The sequence below is a fragment of the Haematobia irritans genome, chromosome 5 (assembly GCF_050003625.1).
Source record: "Haematobia irritans isolate KBUSLIRL chromosome 5, ASM5000362v1, whole genome shotgun sequence".
NCBI classification, from domain to species: Eukaryota; Metazoa; Arthropoda; class Insecta; order Diptera; family Muscidae; genus Haematobia; species Haematobia irritans.
The window spans coordinates 132,047,639-132,074,811 of NC_134401.1; the positions used below are offsets into that span (position 1 = coordinate 132,047,639).

General features: G+C 32.9%; 1 protein-coding gene across 2 annotated transcripts in view; it reads left to right on the top strand.

Moving 5' to 3' along the window:
* Positions 1–27,173, top strand: part of DAT (Sodium-dependent dopamine transporter) — a 62,714-nt gene that overhangs the window by 14,356 nt on the left and 21,185 nt on the right. For both annotated transcript variants that reach the window (XM_075312075.1, XM_075312074.1), the window contains exon 2: positions 13,286–13,495. In XM_075312075.1, the coding sequence (XP_075168190.1) occupies positions 13,321–13,495 (175 nt within the window). In that variant the 5' untranslated portion in view covers positions 13,286–13,320. The remainder of the gene's footprint in view (positions 1–13,285; positions 13,496–27,173) is intronic.

The following is a 27,173-nucleotide window of genomic DNA, read 5'->3' on the forward strand; positions in this document are numbered from 1 at the left end:
GAAACGTTAGATTGGTCCATGACATTTACTTTTTGAAGATAATTTCATTTAAATGTTGACCGCGGCTGCGTCTTAGGTGGTCCATTCGGAAAGTCCAATTTTGGGCAACTTTTTCGAGCATTTCGGCCGGAATAGCCCGAATTTCTTCGGAAATGTTGTCTTCCAAAGCTGGAATAGTTGCTGGCTTATTTCTGTAGACTTTAGACTTGACGTAGCCCCACAAAAAATAGTCTAAAGGCGTCAAATCGCATGATCTTGGTGGCCAACTTACCGGTCCATTTCTTGAGATGAATTGTTCTCCGAAGTTTTCCCTCAAAATGGCCATAGAATCGCGAGCTGTGTGGCATGTAGCGCCATCTTGTTGAAACCACATGTCAACCAAGTTCAGTTCTTCCATTTTTGGCAACAAAAAGTTTGTTAGCATCAAACGATAGCGATCGCCATTCACCGTAACGTTGCGTCCAACAGCATCTTTGAAAAAATACGGTCCAATGATTCCACCAGCGTACAAACCACACCAAACAGTGCATTTTTCGGGATGCATGGGCAGTTCTTGAACGGCTTCTGGTTGCTCTTCACTCCAAATGCGGCAATTTTGCTTATTTACGTAGCCATTCAACCAGAAATGAGCCTCATCGCTGAACAAAATTTGTCGATAAAAAAGCGGATTTTCTGCCAACTTTTCTAGGGCCCATTCACTGAAAATTCGACGTTGTGGCAGATCGTAAGTCTATTCATGATGAAATGTCAAAGCATACTGAGCATCTTTCTCTTTGACACCATGTCTGAAATCCCACGTGATCTGTCAAATACTAATGCATGAAAATCCTAACCTCAAAAGAATCACCCTTTATAATTATGGACTGATATGAACCAATTCCTGCATTGTTGTTGGATACCATATACTAACTTCAGGTACCAAATTTCAACCGAATCGGCTGAATTTTGCTCTTCCAAGAGGCTCCGGAGGTCAAATCTGGTGATCGGTTTATATGGGGGCTATATATAATTATGGACCGATGTGGACCAATTTTTGCATGGTTGTTAGAGACCATATACTAATACCATGTACCAAATTTCAGCCGGATCGGATGAAATTTGCTTCTCTTAGAGGCTCCGCAAGCCAAATCGGGGGATCGGTTTATATGGGGGCTATATATAATTATGGACCGATGTGGACCAATTTTTGTACGGTTGTTAGAGACCATATACTAACACCATGTACCAAATTTCAGCCACATCGGATGAAATTTACTTCTCTTAAAGGATTCGCAAGCCAAATTTGGGGGTCCGTTTATATGGGGGCTATACGTAAAATGGACCGATGTGGTCCAATTTTTGCATGGTTGTTAGAGACCATATACTAACACCATGTACCAAATTTCAGCCGGATCGGATGAAATTTGCTTCTCTTAGAGGATTCGCAAGCCAAATTTGGGGGTCCGTTTATATGGGGGCTATACGTAAAAGTGGACCGATATGGCCCATTTGCAATACCATCCGACCTACATCAATAACAACTACTTGTGCAAAGTTTCAAGTCGATAGCTTGTTTCGTTCGGAAGTTAGCGTGATTTCAACAGACGGACGGACGGACATGCTCAGATCGACTCAGAATTTCATACTTCAGAATATATACTTTATGGGGTCTTAGAGCAATATTTCGATGTGTTACAAACGGAATGACAAAGTTAATATACCCCCCATCTTATGGTGGAGGGTATAACAAAAAATAAAATCGGGCGCTCACGATTTTATGAACGGCTTTCGTTTTTCTTTGTCCAAGAAAAGTCTTAAAATATTCGTCAGACATTCTTATGGTAACTCCGTTGCTGGTGCAATAGGCTAAGGCGACTGACCTATACCATTACCATAAGCGGCGCTTAAGTTTTGGTGGCAAATCGAAGGGGAAGAAGCAGACCTCTTTGGCTAGAAAACTCGACCACTTTGATTGTTCACAAACTGCTTCATTGGAAATGGCTTCCCATCTTGCACTTTTTAGAACTTCAATTCAGTTTCAGTCCACTCTAATAACGTCATTTTAAAATTACGTTCCAAAATCGTGAACGGACGGTAACAAAATGAAACGGAAATGTTCACGAAAAATCAAAACTGAATGTTCAAGGATTCGTCTACGGGCATTCACGATTTTAGAATGGGAACTCTGTCGATGGTGGAGTAGATATTCCAGGTTCGAGTCACGGTAGCGGATTTTTTTTTTATAAATTCGTAACCACTACGTTATCATATCATGAACGCTGGTTGTTGTTTTGAGAACGCATGCACAGAAACAAATTTCACGAAAATTTTTCCAATTAAAACCTTAATTGAGTTTTAAAAAATATTCAATTAAAAATTTAATTGATTTAACAAATTTTTTAATTGAAACAGAAATCAATCACACAAATTAGTAGTATTAATTAATATTTTAATTGGATCAATTAATTTTTTAATTGATACTATCATTTCTGTGATTGAAGACATTTCAATTAAAAAAATTAATTGGATCAATTTAGTTCGTGATTGAATCAGAATTTTTTTTTTGTTTGTGTGTGGTGTCATTTTGTCGTTGTCAGATTTGCACCGTTTGTTCTCCGTTTGACATTCACACGACTTTACACCAATGCAAATATAAACTACTCTCAGAAGAGATAATTACATACACAGAAAAAAATGCACTTCAATTTTTTCAATTAAAGTTTTATTTGAGTTTTAAAAAATATTCAATTAAAATTAATTTAATTGATTCAACAAAATTTTTATTTGAAACAAAAATCAATCACAACAAGTATATATGGCTGTAAGTTCGGCCAGGCCGAATCTTATGTACCCTCCACCATGGATAGCGTAGAAACTTCTACGAAAGACTGTCATCCAGAATCGATTTACTTGGGTTGTGGTATCTTAAATCGTTTTCTACATTGTGAGTTAGTCCATACGTGGTATATATTAGACAAAACAGGTATGTGTAGGTAAGTCTACAAATAATTACGAATCGATATGGACTTGTGCACGGTACGTAGGGAGCCAGAATTGAAATATGGGGGTCGCTTATATGGGGGCTATATACAACGATGAACTTGACCAATTTTTGTGCGATTGGGGATCGATTTATCTGAGGGCTATATATAACTATAGACCGGTATGGACCTAGTTAGGCATGGTTGTTAACGGCCATACACTAGCACAATGTACCAAGAGGCTCCAAAACCAAATCTCGGGATCGGTTTATATGGGGGCTATATATGATTATGGACTGATATGGACCACTTTTGGCATGGTTGTTAAATATCATATACTACCACCACGTTCCAAATTTCAACCAGATCTGATGAATTTTGCTTCTCCAAAAGGCACCGGAGGTCAAATCTGGGGATCAGTTTATATGGGGGTTATATATAATTATGGACTAACATCACGTACCAAATTTCAACCGAATCGGATGAATTTTGCTCTTCCAAAGGGCTTCGGAGGACAAATCTGGGGATCGGTTTATATGGGGGCTATATACACAGAAAAAATTTTCACGAAAATTTTTCCAATTAAAATCTTAATTGAGTTTTAAAAAATATTCAATTAAAAATTTAATTGATTCAACAAATTTTTTAATTGAAATAAAAATCAATCACACAAATTAATAGTATCAATTAAATATTTAATTGGATCAATTAATTTTTTAATTGACTGTCAATTAATTTTTTAATTGCTACTATCATTTCTGTGATTGAAGACATTTCAATTAAAAAATTAATTGGATCAATTAATTTCGTGATTGAATCAGAAAAAAATTTTTTTGTGTGTATAATTATGGACCGATTTCGACCAATTTTTGCATGGGTGTTTGAGGCCATATATTAACACCACGTACCAAATATCAACTGAACTAGATGAATTTTGGTCTTCCAAGAGGCTCCGGAGGTCAAATCTGGTGATCGGTTTATATGGGGGCTATATATAATTATTGACCGATGTGCACCAATTTTTGAATGGTTGTTAAAGACCATATACTAACACCATGTACCAAATTTCAGCCGGATCCTAGGGTAGAGGGTATAAAAATTAATAGTATCAATTAATTTTTTTAATTGGATCAATTTAAAGTAGCCTATGTAAAGTAGCCTATGTTTGAAGTTTTTTTATATACACGCTCACAAAAAATCGCTTCTGTAACATATACTCCCAAACATATTTTGCTTCAAGCATATATATTTTTGGGTATTGCCCAAACATTTATATGTTTGATCTCTTCCAATATATAATATGTTTGAAAGCATATTGGTCTAAACAATATATGTTTGGGTAGTCTAAGTTCCAAACATTTTGTATTTTTGCATCCAAATTCAATAATGTTGTCTTCCAAAAAACAATATGTTATTATGTGAACATATAATATGTTTGGAAGCATTTTGCACCCAAAAATATTATATGCTTAAAAAAATTCTCCCAAACAATATTGTGCTCAAAATTTTATTTATTTATTTATATATTTACAATCATAATGAATTATGAAAATAAACAGGTAATATGGGTGCTAACAACATAGGTTTTCGACCTGAATGCTCAAAATTTTGTTTCTGCCCAATTGTATATTCCCCCACATCTTTCTCACTTCCACGAGATTTTTTAGTTCTTAGCACCTTTTTCTGTAATACAAACATTGTAGAAGAAATTATTCAATTGTATGATTTTTTATTTTAATTTTACCTTTTGCCGGACGGGGATTCGAACAGCGGACCACACAGTTTGTAAGGATCAAAGAAGTAGCTGATCAATTGCCCAAGGAAAAATAAAATGTTAATTTTGTAATAACAAGCAACAACCACCAACTTAATTCAATATCGCTCCTTGTTAAATAGCGCTCCAAGCTACTAAACACATATATGTTTATAGGCTATTTCTAAATTAATATATGTTTGCACCCAAGCATATTATATTTACAAACATTTTATGTCCCAAACATAATATGTTCTAACATATTAACATATATGTCCCAAACATGTTATGCTAGTTTATGAACATTATATGCTTGCACTCAAAAATATTGTGTTTAAAAATTTGTGTTCCAAACATATAATGTTTATAGCCAAACATATGAAAAACAGTCTTTTTCATCCGTGTATTTATCCATACATTCAATATCTCAAAATGGAAATTTCGCCTTACTTCCAAGACATACGCCTTTATGAAAAAAATTATTAAAGCAATGATAAAATTTCTTTATTTTAAAGAAATTTGCCATTAAAATCATATACTAAAATTTTGATAATGCTTAATATTCGTTCAATATTTTTTTTGTTCAATGTACGAGGAAAAATATCAATGCAGCAATTCATTAAAAAACAATTCACAAACATTGAAATATGATCTTCCATTTCTATAGCGAAATACTTTCCTCATAGAACATGCTAACGTAAAAGTAATCAAATTTTCTGTTAATTACACTCAAAACAAAATCCAAAAATTTTGGCCATTCCTGTAGAATTTTGGTATTGATTCCGCTTACCAAAATTTAGGTTACGATATCTGTAATATCACGTAAACACTTTTTAGTGTAATAAGTATACTTATCAATTTTTATACCCTCCACCATAGGATGGGGGGTATATTAACTTTGTCATTCCGTTTGTAACACATCGAAATATTGCTCTAAGACCCCATAAAGTATATATATTCTGGGTCGTGGTGAAATTCTGAGTCGAACTGAGCATGTCCGTCCGTCCGTCCGTCCGTCTGTTGAAATCACGCTAACTTCCGAACGAAACAAGCTATCGACTTGAAACTTGGCACAAGTAGTTGTTATTGATGTAGGTCGGATGGTATTGCAAATGGGCCATATCGGTCCACTTTTTCGTATAGCCCCCATATAAACGGACCCCCAAATTTGGCTTGCGAGGCCTCTAAGAGAAGCAAATTTCATCCGATCCGGCATAAATTTGGTACATGGTGTAAGTATATGGGCTCTAACAACCATGCAAAAAATGGTTCACATCGGCCCATAATTATATATAGCCCCCATATAAACCGATCCCCCGATTTGTTTTGCGAGGCCTCTAAGAGAAGCAAATTTCATCCGATCAGGCTGAAATTTGGTACATGGTGTTAGTATATGGTCTCTGACAACCATGCAAAAATTGGTCCATATCGGTCCATAATTATATATAGCCCCCATATAAACCGATCACCAGATTTGACCTCCGGAGCCTCTTAGAAGACCAAAATTCATCTGATTCAGTTGAAATTTGGTACGTCATGTTAATATATGGCCTCAAACACCCATGCAAAAATTGGTCGATATCGGTCCATAATTATATATAGGCCCCATATAAACCGATCCCCAGCTTTGACCTCTGGAGCACCTTGGAAGAGCAAAATTCTTCCCATTCGGTTGAAATTTGGTACGTGATGTTAGTATAGGGTATCCAACAACCATGCCGGAATTGGTTCCTATCAGTCCATAATAATATATAGCTCCCATATAAACTGATCCCCAGATTTGGCTTCGGTGCCTTTTGGAGAAGCAAAATTCATCCGATCTGGTTGAAATTTGGTACGTGGTGGTAGCATATGATATTTAACAACCATGTGAGTTGAAATTTGTGGATGGCAGTCTTTCGTAGAAGTTTCTACGCAATCCATGGTGGAGGGTACATAAGATTCGGCCTGGCCGATCTTACGGCCGTATATACTTTTTTTAACATATCATTCTATAAATAGACCTTTTAGTACAACAATCACCATAGTGTCATCACTGACATGAAAAAAAAGTTTACATACTAAATATCTCACTTAGTTAATTTCTGTAATTAAACAATTATGACACAATCATTTTAGTAATTCTAAGACTAAGCACAAGCACGGGATAAACATGTATATGGAAATACGTCTAGTATTAAATATTTACTTAATTGATGATGACCACTAGAGTAAACACCGATACAAATCGTATTAAATTAAACATTAAACAACTGAAGCTTGTAGATTACCGAAATATGTATATATAAATGAAATAAGAACGTAGCTAATTTTGGTCTTGAAGAACGTTATATACCCTGCACCATGGATTTAAAATTGTAGAAATTTTTTTGAAAATTTTTCACAAGTTAAAGAACGAATTAAAAGGACAACTTATTATTTATTTATTGATAAAAAGAGAAAAGAAGCATTGGCTGCTAAGGCCATCAGCTATTTAAAAGGACAACTTAAGCCATTGAATTCGTCGTTTCAATTTAAAACATCTTCAAAATTCAATTCAATTATTCTTTCCGCTGCCCATTACCGGTTATTCCATTCTTTCTTTCGGAAGATAAGATGTTTCTTCTCCTTCGATGTTTTATGATGAGACACATACAGGTGCTAACATGGAAGATAAAGTTACAAGGTATTGACAGAACGTGGATTGTGGTTGTGCAAGATAAATGAGATAGTACAGCAATTCCTCGATTTACGTCGTCAAATTTTTTGTTGCATACAAATTCGATTTACGTCGCCATTCGGTTTACGTCGTCGTTTTTTTTTTTCAACTTTATCAGAAACGCCTTCCATAAGTGAAATAAGTACCAACGATGATAAGTACCAACGACATTTATTTCTGAAATTCTTAACGAAAATTCGTCAAATTCTGATTGATATTGCATATATAACGCTCATTTCACCACGCTTGAATTTTGCATATCAATCAATTATTGTTGATTTCCCTGGGGCAGAGTCCGGAAACTCATTATAAAGTCAAGTTTTTGCTTCCACCTTCAGAAAACAATATTTTATCAAAACACGAAATTCCTTTTTTTCCATTTTTTTTTTCACAATAACAAAAGTTGCTTCACAAAAGACGCTCCATCTCACAAACTAATTGACGTCAAATTTTGACCCGAATCATTTGAAGGTTGGTACTATATAAAAATTTAATACTAGCGACGCTATCTATGTGTTAGACCGGGGACTTATCAGCCAACTATGAACTAGGAGCGACCATTGGGTAGTGGCCCCACCATTACCATCGGCGGCGCTTAAGTTTTGGTGATCAATCGAAAGGGGAAGAGGCAGACCTCCTTGTTCACAAATTGCTTTATTTGGAATGACTTCTCATCGAACAAAACAAAATTCGGTAACTGGCTACTTTTGTGCAAGCGAAGCAATACCTTGGCTCCTTCTAGTCTAATTTTTGCATCGCTCTTGCACTATTTAGAACTTCAATGGGTTCAGTGCACATCAATAGAAAAAAATTACGTTCCAAAATCGTGAATGGACGGTAACAAAATGAAACGAAAAATCATAACGGAATGATTTATTTTCTTTGGCCATGAAAAGTCTTAAAATATTCGTTAGACGTTCTTCTAGCAACTCCGTCGGTGGTGCAATGTGCTAAGGCGAATATTAACGCTTATGGAACAGACAATAAAGGTTCGAGTCACGATAGCGATTTTTGCTATACGTTTGTAAAGCACACTATCACGCTTCAATTCCATCACGAAGAATTTTATTTCTGAATACAATAGATCAAAATGCTTTTGTAAGCGAGTACACAACAAAATTAACTGTCACTGGAATAAATCTGTCAGCTGTCAGCCGAGCGGTTTAGAAATTATAGCTATCAGCCAACTTGTACTTAATGGAGTCTCATACCAATATTTCGATTAGAGGCAAACGAAGAGATAAAATCACTATACCTCCCTCCATATTTAATAGCAGATGTGTATAAATTCATAAATATTTGTGAATGAAATTTTAAGCCGGATTTTCGATTACAAAGATAAATAAAAAAATATTTTTGTTTTATTAGCACTAACTAGATAAATTGTCAAAGCAATACATGGATTGATGATTTCGTTAAAATGTGAATTATTGGCATATGAGAACTGGACAAATATTTAGTACAAGTATATTTTTAAATTCCTCATATTTTGGGTAACTTTTTAGTTCACACAAAACATAATTGCATTTGAATTTTTATCATTTGCATTTGATTTTTGTTAAATATCTTGATTGAATTACCTATCACTCTTTATGGTTATAGAACTGGCTTAAAGCAACCGGTTCTGCTACATGGCTTCTTATATTACGTTTTTAAGTACAACTCATGCTTGTGACTAGGAAAGCACATATTTTTTTGATCTTACATTTATTTGTTTGCAACTCTCAAATCCAGCATTGTTGAAGAGACCTTCAAACGTCACAAACCATTTGATCAACATTATTTAAATGGTTTGCGAATGGAAACATAAATAACCCATTAAAGTCAGTAATGAGATAATTTAATAATCTTAATGAAAATAATTGTTGCACTACATCCAATTTTGAAAGGTAAAATTACGAATTTAGAAATAATTTGGGGTGATTAGTAGTTTTAAACTTTGATTAACAGAACTACCGAATGAATATACGGGAAACTTCAATCTTAGGTATGGCATATACTTAAGTTAGGCCATAGAGACAATCTGTTTGTTCAACAATTCGGCAAAATTTTATTTCTAAAGGAAATTTTCTAAAAATTTTATTTCTATAGGAAATTCTATTAAAATTTCAATTCTAGAGGAAGTTTCCTAAAACTTTAATTTCTATAGGAAATTTTCTAAAAATTTCATTTAGGAAATTCTGTCAAAATTTCATTTTTATAGGGCAGTTGGTCAAAATTTCATTTCTAGAAAATTTTGTAAAAATTTTATTTCTTGTCAAGATTTCCTTTCTATAGGAACTTTTGTCAAAATTTCATTTTTGTGGGAAATTTTGTAAAAATTTCATTTCTGTGGGAACTTTTGTCAAAATTTTATTTCTATAGGAACTTTTGTCAAAATTTTATTTCTATAGGAAATTTTCTTAAAATTTCGTTTCTGTAGGAAATTTTCTAAAACTTTCGTTACTGTAGGAAATTTTCTAAAAATTTCACTTCCCTAGGAAATTTTCTAAAAATTTCATTTCCATAGGACATTTTCTAAAAAAGTAATTTCTATACAATCAACGAAAAGTGAACTCTCTATTTCACTAAAGCTAATTTAACTTTATATTAGTTCATAGAATTATTATGTTTAGAGAAAGTTTCATTTACTTTAATAATTTTTTGCGTATGTTAATTAAATGAACTAAAAATCGGGGAAAAATTATACAAAAATTAAGCATAAAGATTTCCTAAATTCGTATTTCTCAGAAAATAGTTCATTATTTCTTTAAATATGTAAATTTTACTACAAATACATCCATCATGAACTTCATATGTCACTAAAGCCGTTCTTGAAATTTTGAACTCCAATTTTTTCCTTCAAAATACAAAATTTTCTTTAACAAGTAAAAAAAATTATTTATGTTTAATAAATTTTCTTGAATTTGTCGAAAAATATTTACTTATTTTTGTGATATCGGCGTGATGCCAGCGTTTGTAATACTGTTTAGTTAAAAATTTCTAAAAATATTAAAAATTTTCTAAAATTAACCAAAAGTTTTCTTCCTGGTGGGTTCACTGTTTTTTCAGTGTAGGAATTTTTCTAAAAATTTTGAATTATCGAAAAATTTCTTTTCTATGGGCAATTTTCTAAAAATTTCATTTCTTTAGGAAATTTTCTCTCTAGAGATTTCTCTAGAATATTTTGTCAAAACTTAATTTCTATAGGAAATTTAGGAAGCCGCCGTAGTATAATGGTTAGCATGCCCGCCTTGCATACAAAGGGTCGTAGGTTCGACCACTGCTTCGACAGTCTTTTCAGTCTCGGCTATAAAAAGGAGGTCCTTTGTCATTGAGCTATGTTAGCATCAAATATGGCAGCACTCAGTGATAAGAGAGAAGGAGGACTGATCTAGTCAAAATTTCACTTCTATAGGAAATTTTCTACAAATTTCATTTCTATAGGAAAATTTCTCAAAATTTCAATTCTATATAAAATTTTCTCAAAATTTCTTTGCTATAAGAAATTTTGTTCAAAATTTCATTTCTATAGGAAATTTTGTCAAATTTTCATTTCTATAGGAAATTTTGTCGAGATTTCATTTCTATAGGAAATTTTCTCAAAATTTCATTTCTATATGAAATTTTCTCAAAAATTCATTTCTGTAGGAAATTTTGTCAAAATTTTATTTCTATAGGAAATTTTGTCAACATTTCATTTGTATAGGAAATTTTGTCTAAATTTCATTTCTATAGGAAATTTTGTTGAGATTTCATTTCTACAGGAAATTTTCTCAAAATTTCATTTCGATATGAAATTTTCTAAAAAATTCATTTCTGTAGGATTTTTTTTCAAAATCTTATTTCTATAGGAAATTTTGTCAAAATTTCATTTGTATAGGAACTTTTGTAAAAATTTCATTTCTTTAGGAAATTTTGTCGAGATTTCATTTCTATAGCAAATTTTCTCAAAATTTCATTTCTATATGAAATTTTCTCACAAATTCATTTCTGTAGGAAATTTTGTCAAAATTTTATTTCTATAGGATATTTTGTCAAAATTTCATTTGTATAGGAAATTTTGTCAAAATTTCATTTCTATAGGAAATTTTATCAAAATTTCATTTCTATAGGAAATTTTGTCGAGATTTCATTTCTATAGGAAATTTTCTCAAAATTTGATTTCTATATGAAATTTTCTCAAAAATTCATTTCTGTAGGAAATTTTGTCAAAATTTTACTTCTATAGGAAATTTTGTCAAAATTTCATTTCTATAGGAAATTTTGTCGAGATTTAATTTCTATAGGAATTTTTCTACGAATTTCATTTCTATAGGAAATTTTCTCAAAATTTCATTTCTGTAGGAAATGTTGTCAAAATTTTATTCCTCTAGGGAATTTTGTCAAAATTTAATTACTATAGAAAATTTTGTCAAAATTTCATTTTATAGGAAGTTTTGTCAAAATTTCATTTCCATAGGAAATTTTATTTCTATAGGAAATTTTATTTCTATAGGAAATTTTCTCAAAAATGCATTTCTATAGGAAATTTTTCCTAAAATTTCATTTCCATAAGAAATTTTCTAAAAATTTCATTTCTGTAGAAAAATTTGTAAAAATAGTATTTCAACGAATTGTCAAAATTTCATTTCCATAGGAAATTTTATTCTACAGGAAATTTTATTTCTATAGGAAATTTTACCAAAAATGCATTTCTATAGGAAATTTTCTAAAAATTTCAGTTCTATAGAACATTTTTTAAAAATTTCATTTCGATAGGAATTTTATTAAAACTTTCATTCCGATAGGAAATTTTCTAAAAATTTTTATTTCTATACAATTTTTTTTTCAAAACTTTATTACAATCGGAAATTTTCTAAAAATTTCATTTTTATAGAAAATCTTCTAAAAATGTAATTCTATAGGAAAATTTAGTTTCTATAGGAAATTTTGTCAAAAATTCATTTCTATAGGAAATTTTGTCGAGTTTTAATTTCTATAGGAAATTTTCTACGAATTTCATTTCTATAGGAAATTTTCCCAAAATTTCATTTCTGTAGGAAATTTTGTCAAAATTTCATTTCTATAGAAAATTTTGTCAAAATTTCATTTCTATAGGAAATTTTATTTGTATTGGAATTTTACTCGAAATTTCATTTCCATAGGAAGGGAAGTTTTCTAAAAATTTCATTTCTATAGGAAATTTTGTCAAAATTTCATTTCTATAGGAAATTTTGTCAAAATTTCATTTCTATAGGAAATTTTGTCAAAAGTTCATTTCTATAGGAAATTTTGTCAAAATTTCATTTCCATAGGAAATTTTGTCAAAATTTTCATTCCGATAGGAAATTTTCTAAAAATTTCATTTTCTAAAAATCTTCTAAAAATTTAATTCTATAGGAAAATTTTATCAAAATTTCATTTCTATAGGAAATTTTCTACAAATTTCATATATATAAGAAAATTTCAATTCTATATGCAATGTTCTCAAAATTTCATTTCTATAGAAAATTTTCTCAAACCTTCATTTCTATAAGAAATTTTCTAAAAATTTCATTTTTATAGAAAATCTTCCATAAATTTAATTCTATAGGAAAATTTTATCAAAATTTCATTTCTATAGGAAATTTTCTACAAATTTCATATATATATAAGAACATTTCTCAAAATTTCAATTCTATATGAAATTTTCTCAAAATTTCATTTCTATAGAAAATTTTCTCAAAACTTCATTTCTATAGAAAATGTTGACACTAATTTTCTCTAGACCTCTAAGATTTAGTAAACCGTAATTCTACTTAAAAATTAATTCAGAAAATTTTTTCGAACTTCAATTGTAAGAAATTTTGATTTATACATGGACATAGGAAAAAATTCCCATTTCAATTTTGAATCATTTTCTTCTTTTTTCAGATTTAGAAGACGAAGAAAACGACGTCGCCTTGGCGATGTCACCTAATAGACAGATTGCCAAGACCACAACACCACGTGACATAAGTGATAACCCCGATGAGCGTGAAACATGGAGCGGCAAAGTCGATTTCCTATTATCCGTTATAGGATTCGCTGTGGACTTAGCAAACGTCTGGCGATTTCCTTATTTATGTTACAAAAATGGCGGAGGTAAGTGAGAAAAAAATGTCTCTGTATCATATTCGCAAAATCCTTTGCAGATTTATTTTAACAATTGGAGTAATTATCCCCAGCCAATGGGCAAAGCCATATCACTTAAACTCTTCAGAGTATTTAAGCTTTTCCAGAGTAAAGCTAATTTGAAATGGATGTCAGCTTAACATCACTCCCCTCTATGTGGAAAAGCAAGAGAAGAGAGCAATTAGCCACAAGAATTTCCTTCTTAGTGTGCCGCTTCCTTTATCCTGAATAAAACTTTCTGTGGCTGATGCTTTTATTGTCCTTGTGTTGTGTGGAGGATAGCGTTTGCTCCATTTTATTCGCAGCCAAGTACATCGTGTCCTCTATTGTTGGAATTAACTTTCCTTTTTGTCGTGGCTTTTTATGAGCTCACAGACGTTAAGAGCCCATCCATAGTGTTGAAGCAAATTATGTCCTTTTGTTGCGCTTTACCTCCTTGTATTCATAATCTGTGACATTATCTTTGTTTTTTTTCTTAAGATATTGGTTAAAAGCAACAAGTTGAATATAAAATCTCTGTTTTTAGCATAAACGAAAGAATCACTTCGTTGTTTCCCTTGAAAAAAGTAAGTTTTTGTTTGTGCAGTTCTCCAAATGCTGTGTATATCACACAGATGTATATGCCAACTAGAAAGATAAGCATTTGTTGTATTGACAGCTCATTATATTATTTATGGGCAACCAAAAGGATTTCCACGTGTGTGGTGATGAAGTTCCTGTTTAGTAGTACGACAGCATTACATTTGGCTGCGAAATCACCATCAAAGTCCCAAGTTTGTGTATCACATCAAAAATCGTTATAATGATACTGGTAGCGTTGCCAACCGATACGGTAATAAATACACGAACTCAACGAAATCCGCTTCGTAATGTCAATCAAATACATCATACATGTCATACATGTTCCAGCGGAATAGTACACACCTAGCTAACTGGAAGTTAATACACCAGAACTCAAGCGCTGACTATGGTAATGTTGTGGGCCGCCGTAATGGTCGATGGTTGTTCTCGCTTATATTCATCGACCGTGGGATCGAAGTAAATGCCGGATATTATGGGGAAAATATCCTACATACAGTATTGAAGGCCTGGACCGAAAAATATTTAGGACTCGGCTATAAAAAGGAGGTACCTTGTCATTGAGCTTAACATGGAATCGAGCAGTACTCAGTGATAAGAGAGAAGTGTACCACTGTGGTATCACAATGGACTGAATTGTCTAAGTGAGCCTGATACATCGGGCTGCCACCTAACCTAAAGGTTAGTATAAAATTCAGGAAAAATATTCAGTTAGGCTTTCGCTTTTCAAAATCCGAATTGCCGAGCCTCACGCTTGACACCTGCCATCAGATTTTGTACAGCCACCTTGTCCACCTTCTTCGCCGCAGAAAGCCAGTTTGCCTTGAACTGCTGCTCGTCCTTAGCAGTTTTTTGGTCTTCTTTAGGTTCCGCTTGACAATAGCCCAGTATTTCTCAATTGGGCGGAGCTCTGGCGTGTTGGGAGGGTTCTTGTCCTTGGGAACCACCTGCACGTTGTTGGCGGCGTACCACTCCATGGCCTTTTTACCGTAATGGCAAGATGCCAAATCCGGCCAAAACAGTACGGAACAACCGTGTTTCTTCAGGAAAGGTAGCAGACGTTTATTCAAACACTCTTTCACGTAAATTTCTTGGTTGACAGTCCCGGAAGCTATGAAAATGCTGCTTTTCAAGCCACAGGTACAGATGGCTTGCCAAACCAGATATTTCTTTGCGAACTTTGACAGTTTTATGTGTTTGAAAATATCTGCTACCTTTCCCCTTCCTTTTGCCGTATAAAACTCCTGTCCCGGAAGCTGCTTGTAGTCGGCTTTGACGTAGGTTTCGTCGTACATTACCACGCAGTCAAACTTCGTCAGCACCGTCGTGTACAGCCTCCGGGATCGCGCTTTGGCCGTCGTATTTTGTTTATATTCGCGATTTGGAGTCACTACCTTCTTGTAAGTCGATAGTCCGGCTCGTTTTTTGGCTCGATGCGCGGTTGTAGACGATACACCCAGCTTATTTGCGGAATCTCGGAGAGAGAGGTTAGGGTTTCGCTTGAAACTACCGGCAACTCTCTTTGTCGTCTCAGCGGCTTCCGGTTTTCGATTTCCCCCCGATCCAGACTTCCTGGCTGTCGACAAACGTTCCCCAAACACTTTAATTACATTTGTAACGGTTGATTTGACAACTTTTAGCGATTTTGCCAGCTTTGCGTGCGAGTAGCTCGGATTTTCGCGATGCGCGAGCAAAATTTTGATACGCTGCTCTTCTTGCTTGGACGGCATTTTGACAACTGAAGAGTGAATTCCAAAATCACAATAGGAGCAACATTCTACACACACACCTTCAAAATGAGGGGTGTTCAGGTTTTTTAAATGCAAAATTGAAGGAAATACGTCAAGTTTATATTGACCAAATTTTGACCGTATCACCCTTTAACCTAAACTAATCTAAAGTTGACACTAAATAATACCGATGGGTCGATCATGTCAAGACGGTGTTTCGCCGGGAATAAGCCAACATATCGCAGAGTCACTTTAGAGCTTTGTGTGATGGCTTTGTCGATCGTTTGAAAGTCATAATTCATGGCAAATTTAGCAAATTCATCCAATTCTAAACTAATTCTAAAATTTGATATAATTTCTGACATTGTTGCTTTTGAACAATAAAATAAAAAATAAAAAATATGGCGCTTCCTTTGTTGCATTACATATAAGCCATCCTGTATATGCCAATTTAGCAAGATTGTACAAAATTCACGTAACAAATGTCCATCAGATCGGCTGAAATTTGCTCCTCCCAGAGGCTCCAGAAGTCAAATCTGGAAATCGATTTATATTGTAAAAACTTTACGTAAAAGTGATCCGGTATGGCCCGTTTACGAGGGTTGTCTTTCATATTTTGTAAAAAGGGAAGAAACACAAATACGAATCATCGAAAATCGCTTTATACTTTTTCTCAATATTCCCCATTAAGATCTATACACATTTGCATGCGTTTGAGCCAATTGCATTCTGAATGTATCAACCACTTCTCCAGGTGTCGAAAAAGGTTGACCTCTCATTTTAGTTTTTACGTACGGGGATAAAAAGAAGTTATTCGATGCCAAGTCAGGATTATAAGGTGGATGACCCATCAAATCGATGATTTCAGTGCTCAAAAATGCATTCTTTTTGTGCCAATATTTGAGAGTCCGCATTGTCTTGGAGAGAGTGATCCGTCTTAGGCGGTTGGTTTTCCCGATTTCTTGGAAAACAACTGGCAAACAAATGGTTGTTTAACACCCCGATTTGACTGTTCTGCGTTTTTCTAGTGGTACGATTCGGTGCCATGTCACAATTAGAGGGCGGATGACCCATCAAATCGATGATTTCAGTGCTCAAAAATGCAGTGTTTTGGGCCGATATTTGAGAGCTCGCATTGTCTTGGAGAGAGTGATCCATCTTAGGCGGTTGGTTTTCCTGATTTTTTGGAAACCAACTTGCAAACAAATGGTTGTGTACCACCCCGAATTGACTTTCTGCATGCCTAGTGGTACGATTCGGTGCCATGTCAGGATTAGAAGGCGGATGACCCATCAAATCGATGATTTCAGTGCTCAAAAATGCAGTTTTTTGTACCGATATTTGAGAGCTCGCATTGTCTTGGAGAGAGTGATCCATCTTAGGCGGTTGGTTGTCCTGATTTCTTGGAAAACAGCTGGCAAACAAATTGTTGTGTACCACCCCGAATTGACTTTCTGCGTTTCTAGTAGTACGATTGCGACATGTCCAGTTCTTTTTCGAAAAAAACAGGCGATCATTTGCTTGGAAGAGCTTCGTGCGCAAAGAACTTTTGTTGGATTTGGTTCATCTTGAAACACCAATAACGTCGACTGCTGTTTATTTTCGAGCTCACACGCGTAAATCCACGATCCTCTCAGCATGTCATAGACGTGTTTCGTCCGCGACTTTCGACCAATCGACACGAGCCTTTTTTTTGACTGATTGACAAATTGCGCGGCATCCAACTCGAACAATTTTTTACGGTCCCACTAATGCCTAAGATTGTCTCAATTTCACGATAGGTCACATAACGATCTTGCAATATCAGTTGGCGTACAGCATCAATGGAACAACATCTGATATTGGACGATCTTCACGAGTGAACTACGACCTCGATTGAATTCACCATACCATCGATTCCGATATAATTTCATCGATAGGAAACGACCGCTGATCCACTGTGGCACCGCCAGAACCTGGTTCAACCGTCTGATTTCCAGGAAAATGTGTGTCCAATAGTACCTCCAGCGTCTCCTCACTGGACGTTGTCCAATTGCCCTCCGATGTTTTAATGAATCCTTAGCGGAACTTCATAGCCAAAAATTAAGAATTAAGTTCCTCTATGCACTGTTGTTGAGCTAATCCACATCGAAAGTTGTAAACAATAGTCGCGCGAAAATCTTCACGAATTAATTTCATTTTTTTACGAGATGAATCTATAAGTTTCTGTAAACAACACAAATACACTGTAACGAAGAATGTCACTATATTAACGAAGAATGTCATTAAACTTGAGCCAATGAACAAATTCATTGATTTGACGAAATTTTTCTTTTACCAACGAAACGATTCATACTATTAACGAATATTTTCATTGACTTTATGAAAATGTTTCATAATAACAATAAGAAATTTTCTGAATATCAATGAAATTTTCTTTGTGTGTAACGCTCGTATGTCATAACGTTCTGAGTACGCATAACCTCAAAAATGTCATGCTTTACGATTGAACTGCCAGTTGGCCGATTTAAACACTTTGCTTGCCCAATCTCGAAATATAAAAGGCAATCCTTGTATTACTCGTAAATAATCCGAGAACTAAATACCTTTAGAATTTTGTTATATCTCCAAAAGTTCGACTGATTTAGAGAATATTTTTCCCAAATACCGGACTTTAAATGGACATTTCGAAAAAATATCTGTCTCATATCCTTGCATAAAAATACCATAAAATCTTAAACCCTACAATGAGTGTCCAAGAAACCCATTCATCATCACATACTTAAATTATAATGGGATGGTGTGATTGTTACGGTTAAGTGCCCTCAATGTGACAACTAAATCCAAATGTAGTATTGTATGAATTCATTTCAACATTTGCGAATCTCAGTATCCTGAACCCACGCCATTTAGAGTAGATCCACTCCATCATCACCAGAGTCGGTCGACATCAACATCAGCCTCATTTTCGTGTCGCTATCATCATTGGAATCATATTTAATGCGATTTCATTTGGTTTCCATGACTTACAGACCCCGCCCCCCATATCCATATTATGGTATGCCACAATCATCTTCACTTCAGAAAAATGAGGGAGGCTAGAGGACTATGTTAACAACTTTTACAAAAGGATTTCATACTCTATTATTATGTCCTGATGACATTTTATTGCCTTAAAAAGGCAATGGAGGTGTGGTGTGATGGAGAGATGGAGAACTGAAATAAAAAAGCTTATGCTTAAAAGCATGCGATTAATACAATTGCCTGTGATTTCATAAAGTCCTTTCTTTTCATTTTTGTTTTTTTTTTTTGAAAGCCACCTCAACCTTTCTCCTTACACATCTCAATTTGTGGTGTAGCACCGTGAAAGGAATAGAAAAATGGATCTTTGACTAAATAAAAAAAAACAATTTTGGTTGTGGGAATGAAGATTATTTTCACCATATATTATCCATATTAAAACTTTTATCACAGTGTTTTTAAGACTGATGTGAATATTTTAGAAAGATATAAAAACATCTGATATTTTTTTATAAATGCAGTCGTTTTTGATAGTTTTCAAAGCAGCTTTCAAAATATCTAAAACATCTGTCAATAAGTGGGATTTAGGTTAGGTTAGATCAGTTATAGTGGCAGCCAGATATTTCAGGCTCACTTAGACTCCAGTCCATAGGTTAGGTTAGGTGGCAGCCCGATGTATCAGGCTCACTTTGACTATTCAGTCCATTGCGATACCACATTGGTGAACTTCTCTCTTATCACTGAGTGCTGTCCGATACCATGTTAAGCTCAATAACAAGGGACCTCCTTTTTATATCCGAGTCCGAACGGCGTTCCACATTGCAGTGAAACAACTTAGAGAAGCTTTGAAACCCTCAGAAATGTCACCAGCATTACTGAGGTGGGATAATCCACCGCTGAAAAACTTTTTGGTGTTCGGTCGAAGCAGCAATCGAATTCACGACCTTGTGTATGCAAGGCGGGCATGCTAACCATTGCACCACGGTGGCTCCCGTTCATTGTGATACCACAGTCCATTGTGATACCAGAGTGGTGAACTTCTCTCTTAGCACTGAATGCTGCCCGATTCTATGTTAAGCTCAATAACAATGGATCTCCTTTTTATAGCGGAGTCCGAACGGCGTTTCACATTACAATAAAACCACTTAGAAAAGTTTTGAAATACTCTTGAAGAAATATCACCATCATTACTGAGGGGAGAATCCACCGCTGAAAAATTTTTTTGGTCGAAACTGGGTTCGAATCCACGACCATGTTTGTGCAAAGCGGGCATGCAAACCATATCACCACGGTGGCCCCCTAGATGGATTTACTATGACGGAAGACTGTATGCAAACGATTGGAGGGCAGCTGCGGCCATAGCTGTCCATGGTTAGGTTAGGTTAGGTATGGTGGCACCCCGATATTTCAGACTCACTTAGACTATTCGGTCCACTGTGAACTTGTGGTGAGCTGCCCATACCATTATGTTAATCACCTTGCCTACAAAGGGTCGTGGATTCAATCGCAATTTCGAAACGCAGAAACCCAGAATTTTTAATTGTTTCAATTATGCCCCTTTGGTAATGCTGGTAACATGTTGTCTTAGAAGTTTCACACTAATGTGGCACACCATTTGAAATCGGCTAAAACTACCAGTATCATTATAACAATTTATGGTGGGATACACAAACATTCATTTTTATATTCTAAAAAGGGGATATGTAATACAAAAAAGTAATGCGATATATTTTTTTAATTTTTTTTATTTTAATGTTCAATCAAAAAATTTCGGAAATCACATCAAATTATAGAATCAGTTTAGATTTATTCCAATAGACTACCTTTACCATGAATTATGGCCTTCAAACTACCAACAAAGCCATCACACACTGGCCGAAAGTGGCTCTACGGTTTCTTGGGCCATTCCCGTTGAAGAGCAGTTTTGAGATTATCGACACTTTGTTAGTTGTTAGTGCCAGCAAAAGTCCAACGGATTAATATCTAGAGATTTTGGTCATCATTGTACGGTAGAAATGAAGGGAGGAATCTACTTTTTAAGCCATTCATGGTTGAGTTCGATGATACTGAGTTCATGGTCTGCGGCCGAAATGTTTGTCTGCCCAAGGCTTCAATATTGAGTTTAGTACATTTTCTCGATAATATTCGGAATTTATTTTGTACCCACGGTCGATGAATACGATCGGCCGTTACGGCAGCCCATACCATTACCGTCTGCGGCGCTCGAGTACTGGTTCCCAATCGAAGGTATACATTTTCAGCTAATCTCTTTAGCAAGTAAATCATTTTGTTTATTCACAAACTGCTCAATTTCGAACGACTTGTCGATGGATAAACGCCATTCACTAAGCAATTCCATGACTCATTGCACATGGAGAAGTGCAATGGTTAGCAAGCTCGCCTTGCATACAAAGGGTCATAGGTTCAATCCCAGTTTCGACCGAGCACCAAAATGATTTTCAGATGGTTTATCCTTTCTCTGTAATGTTGGTAACATTTCTGAGTGTTCCAAAGCTTCTTTAAGTGGTTTCCTCGAAATGCGAACCACCGTTCGGTCTTGGGTATAAAAAGGAGATTCCTTCACAGAAAAAATATCACGAAAATTTTTCCAATTAAAATTTTAATAGAGTTTTAACAAAAATTCACTTACAAAATTTAAAAGATCCAACAAAAATTTAAAAGATTGACAAAAATCAATCACAAAAAATTATTGTATCAATTAATTTTTCTAATTGCATCAATTATTTTTTTAATTGACTTTGGTGTTGATACTATAATGTCTGTGATTGAAGTCATTTCAATTAAACATTAATTGGATCAATTAATTTCGGGATTGAAGACGAAAAATATTTTTTTATGTGTTGTCATTGAGACAAACATGGAATCGGGCAGCACTCAGTGATAAGAAAGAAGTGGTATCACAAAGGACTAAAGGGTCTAAGTGAGCCTGAAATAACGGGATGGATTTCGATCAAATCTACACCCAGAGAAGGAATATGATCACCTCAAACATGTTTCAAGAGCAAAATGTTAATTTTGTATAGTGATCATGTAACATGTTTGTAGCAACCATGTTATTTTTTTTTTTTGGAAAATTATGCTATGGATTCGACAAAAATGTTCCATGTTCACCAAAAATAAATTTTTTTTTTAACCATATTTGCAATGGTATGAAAAACAAAATATTTATTCACATTTAAATGCTGGAAGGCTCTAACGATAGCCACTTATGGTTTTCCAACCAATTATAATAAAAACACACTATTACGCTTGAATGCCATAACGAATAACTTTATTTCTGAATACAATAGATCAAAATGCTTTTGTAAGCTTGTAAATAAAATAATGAACTGTCACTGGAATATATCTTTCAGCAGACAGATGAGTGGTTTAGAAATGATAGCAACATGATGTTGGTTGCAATCACGGTTGCCGCAGTTGGTAGAATTCTAGCCACAATGGTAGATTTTTTAGAGTTTGGTAGATTGGTAGAAATCTCGATGTTTTCTACATAAATAAAAATATCGATCACATTTTCTACAGAAATAAAATTTTTGCAAAATTGTTTTTAGAAATAAAATTTTTGAAAAATTTTCTACAGGAATAAAATTTTGGCAAAATTTCCTATAGAATAAAATTTTGACAAAATTTTCTATAGAAAAAAAATTTTTAAAAAATTTTCTATTAAAATAAAATTTTGACAAAATCTTCTATAAAAATAAAATTTTGACAAAATTTTCTATAAAAATAAAATTTTGACAAAATTTTCTATAGAAATACAATTTAAACAAAATTTTCTGTACAAATAAAACTTTCACAAAATTTTCTATCGATATAAAATATTCACAAAATTTTCTATACAAATAAAATTTTGACAAAATTTTCTATACAAATAAAATTTTGACAAAATTTTCTATAGAAATAAAATTTTGTCAAAACTTTTTAAAGAAATAAAATGTTGACCAATTTTATATAGAAATAAAATTTTTGCAAAATCTTCTATAGAAATAAAATGTTGACAAAGTTGTCTATAGAACTAAAATGTTGATAAAATTTTCTGTAGAAATAAAATTTTGAGAAAATTTTCCATAGAAATAAAATTTTGACAAAATTTTCTATAGAAATAAAATTTTGACAAAATTTTCTATAGAAATAAAATTTTGTCAAAATTTTCTATAGAAATAAAATTTTTGACAAAATTTTCTATAGAAATAAAATTTTGACAAAATTTTCTATAGAAAGAAAATTTTGACAAAATTTTCTATAGAAATAAAATTTTGACAAAATTTTCTATAAAAATTCAATTTTGACAAAATTTTCTGTACAAATAAAATTTTCATAAAATTTTCTATACAAATAAAATTTTGACAAAATTTTTTATAGAAATAAAATGTTGACAAAGTTGTCTATAGAACTAAAATGTTGATAAAATTTTCTGTAGAAATAAAATTTTGACAAAATTTTCTATAGAAATAAATTTTTGACAAAAATTTCTATAGAAATAAAATTTTGACAAAATTTTCTATAGAAATAAAATTTTGTCAAAATTTTCTATAGAAATAAAATTTTGACAAAATTTTCTATAGAAATAAAATTTTGACAAAATTTTCTATAGAAAGAAAACTTTGACAAAATTTTCTATAGAAATAAAATTTTGACAAAATTTTCTATAAAAATACAATTTTGACAAAATTTTCTGTACAAATAAAATTTTCATAAAATTTTCTATACAAATAAAATTTTCATAAAATTTTATATATAAATAAAATTTTCACAAAATATTCTATACAAATAAAATTTTTACAAAATTTTCTATAGAAATAAAATTTTGACAAAATTTTCTATAGAAATAAAATTTTAACAAAATTTTCTATAAAAATAAAATGTTGACAAAATTTTCAGTAGAAATAAAATTTTGACAAAATTGTCTATAGAACTAAAATGTTGACAAAATTTTCTGTAGAAATAAAATTTTGACAAAATTTTCTATAAAATAAAATTTTGACAAAATTTTCTATAGAAATAAAATGTTGACAAAATTTTCTATAGAAATAAAATGTTGACAAAATTTTCTATAGAAATAAAATTTTGACAAAATTTTCTATAGAAAAAAAATTTTGACGAAATTTTCTATAAAAATAAAATTTTAACAAAATTTTCTATAAAAATAAAATTTTGACAAAATTTTCTATAGAAATAAAATTTTGACAAAATTTTCTATAGAAATAAAATTTTAACAAAATTTTCTATAAAAATAAAATTTTGACAAAATTTTCTATAGAAATAAAATTTGACAAAAATTTCTATAAAAATAAAATTTCGACAAATGTTTCTATAGAAATAAAATTCATATGAGCCTAACAATTTTGCTGCGAACACGGAATATCGTATCGTCCTTTCAAATCCGATTTTTACCTACGTTACCACTGTACTCATACGTCGATGATGTCTAAGTGGTAGAAGAAGATGGTTATATTCTTATGCTAGTTGTTATTGTAACACGCACCATTTCTTTTCCTGTTGCTCTTTATGGAAACCCGACATAAATCCTTGGATGACTTTGTCTGAATCCTTGGTTGCGTGAAGTAGCTTAAGTGAAAATAATCAAAAAAAGTCATATTTTTTATTGTATTCGTTGTTTTTTCTCCTCTTTACTACTCTTCCTTCAAATTGAAATATTATATGGCTCAATGATTTCAATTGTATTCGTAAAACCAATGCTAGGGTAAGTTGTACTTGCCATCAAATGGAAAATGAAAAAACACACAGAGAAGGGATTTACAATGGCAAATCCTTAAACAGGATATGCCTCTTTTTGTATAAAATTATTGTAGGAGATGTGATATTTAGTGGTAAATCCATGGTTATGATTGCCTTCATGGTATTATTTAAGCTTAAAAGCTCACACATTTGATACTGGAGGTCAAAGTTGTCTTTGTCGGCTAGCTACCTCTATGACATTAAATCCATTTCAATTTTCAATTCAATGCACGTAACCAAGTCATTAAGCTAAGAATGTGAAATAGGATTATAAACTGGATTTATTGAGTAATTGTATCATGGAGATGGATGGAGAAGAGACGATGAGGTGTTTTAATAAAACCATTATTGTTTAACACAAATGGTTGTCGTTTTTAACAAATTTAACAATTATATCTTAAATGCGTGATTTTTTTTATACGCTTTTGCATACGTTTGAACCAATTGTCGAAGCACTATGATGGAGATATCTCCTAAATATGCATTATGAACGCATCAACCGCTTCTTCACTAAAAAAAAGTTTACTTGGATCCAAAGATTTTGACCTTCCCTTAAAGATTTTGGTATTGATTTGGTATTGATTTTTTTAAAATAAAGATATCTTTGACGGGCCTCCCTGGCTTTAAATCTAGGATAAATAAAATTAAAATTAGATACAGATCTCATTCATATAATTTCTATCCTCTTTTGCGATATATTAATAAAGGTGTTTATGTACAAATTCCAATTTAAAATCCAAATTATGACAGGTACTTCAAAGCAAAAATAGTTTTCGTAATGTTAAAAAAAAAAAAACTTTAAACCAAAGATGCAAATCCTTAAAATAAGTCTTAGCCTATATTTGAAGCGATTTTATCTTAAATTTAAAAATGCAATATGTCAGTTGAGTTAAAGACGATTTCTTTAATTTAAAAATGTGTTTCTTTATTTTAAGGAAAATTTGCCTTACTTCAAAGATCTACAACTTCAGCAGAGAGACGGAAAATTTCAAGATTTGTGTCCTAAATTTAATAATTTTTTTTAATTAAAATGTCATTGTTTTAAAAAATTTTGTCCTTAGCATTGGGTAAATTTTGAGTCCTAAAATTTAAGTTCCATAATCTTCCATATTAGGTCAATATTTTTTTCAGTGTTCAGTTGTCGAATGTCGACCCCTCATTTTATTTTTTACATGGCAGATGACCCATCAAATCGATGTTTTGAGAGCTCCAAGGGTTAGGTTAGGTATAGTGACAGCACGATATTTCAGGCTCACTTAGACTATTTAGTCCATTGTGATACCACGGTGGTGAACTTCTGTCGTAGCACTGAGTGCTGCTCGATTCTATGTTAAGCTCAATGACAAGAGACCTCCTTTTTATAGCCGAGTCCGAACGGCGTTCCACTTTGCACTGAAACCACTTAGAGAAGCTTTGAAACCCTAAGAGATGTCACCAGCATCACTGAGGTGGGATAATCTACCGCTGAAAAACTTTTTGGTGTTTGGTCGAAACAGAGTTTGAACCTACGATCCTGTGTATATAAGGCGGGCATGCTACACGCACAGAAAAACCATGTTTGGACATGGTTGCCGCATCCATTTAATGCTTATCTAGAGCATGTAATTGCCGTGAAAACCATGTATTTTGTCTTTGTAAAAATAGTTTTCGAGCGGAGAAAAAATGTATGGTGGCAATAAGCATTTGAATGGTTCTCAAATACCGCAAACATGTTCTATCATTTAAATGATAGAATTTAAGACGATTCAATGGTCGGGAAAATCATGTACCTGACCATTCAATTTATTTTTTTACTTTTTTACAGGGAAAAAGTATTTTTATACGTTAAGTATAGACATGTCTAGAACCATTACATGGCCATAAAGACCATTTACATTTGTTCGTGACCATTTAATTTTTTAACTTGTTTGCAGTGAAAAGAATTTTATAAAAACATTGAGCAGGTACACACGATTTTCATTTTGCGCGTCAGTCGTGTGTTGATTGTTTCTTGGAATGGACGGAGAATACGGATTTATTGTGTTTTGTGTTAATTTATTTATTCAGAAGTGGCACGTGGTTTTATGTGAACACAAAAAAGGAAAGTGTAATTGAAAAAATGTACCTGTTTTTTTGTTCTGCATTTTGCTATATGGTATAATTTATTTTTATTTGCAGTTACATGATGTATGCGTTTAAACATTTGATGAGCTCGATGTAAATATGGAATAATTACTTATTGTTGAAATTGAAATAAAATAGAGTGTGTAACCAGTAAGGAAAGTCTAAAGTCGGGCGGGGCCGACTATATTATACCCTGCACCCCTTTGTAGATCTAAATTTTCGATACCATATCTCATCCTTCAAATGTGTTGGGGGCTATATATAAAGGTTTGTCCCAAATACATACATTTAAATATCACTCGATCTGGACAGAATTTGATAGACTTCTACAAAATCTATAGACTCAAAATTTAAGTCGGCTAATGCACTAGGGTGGAACACAATGTTAGTAAAAAATATGGGAAATTTTTAAATCTGAAGCAATTTTAAGGAAACTTCGAAAAAGTTTATTTATGATTTATCGCTCGATATATATG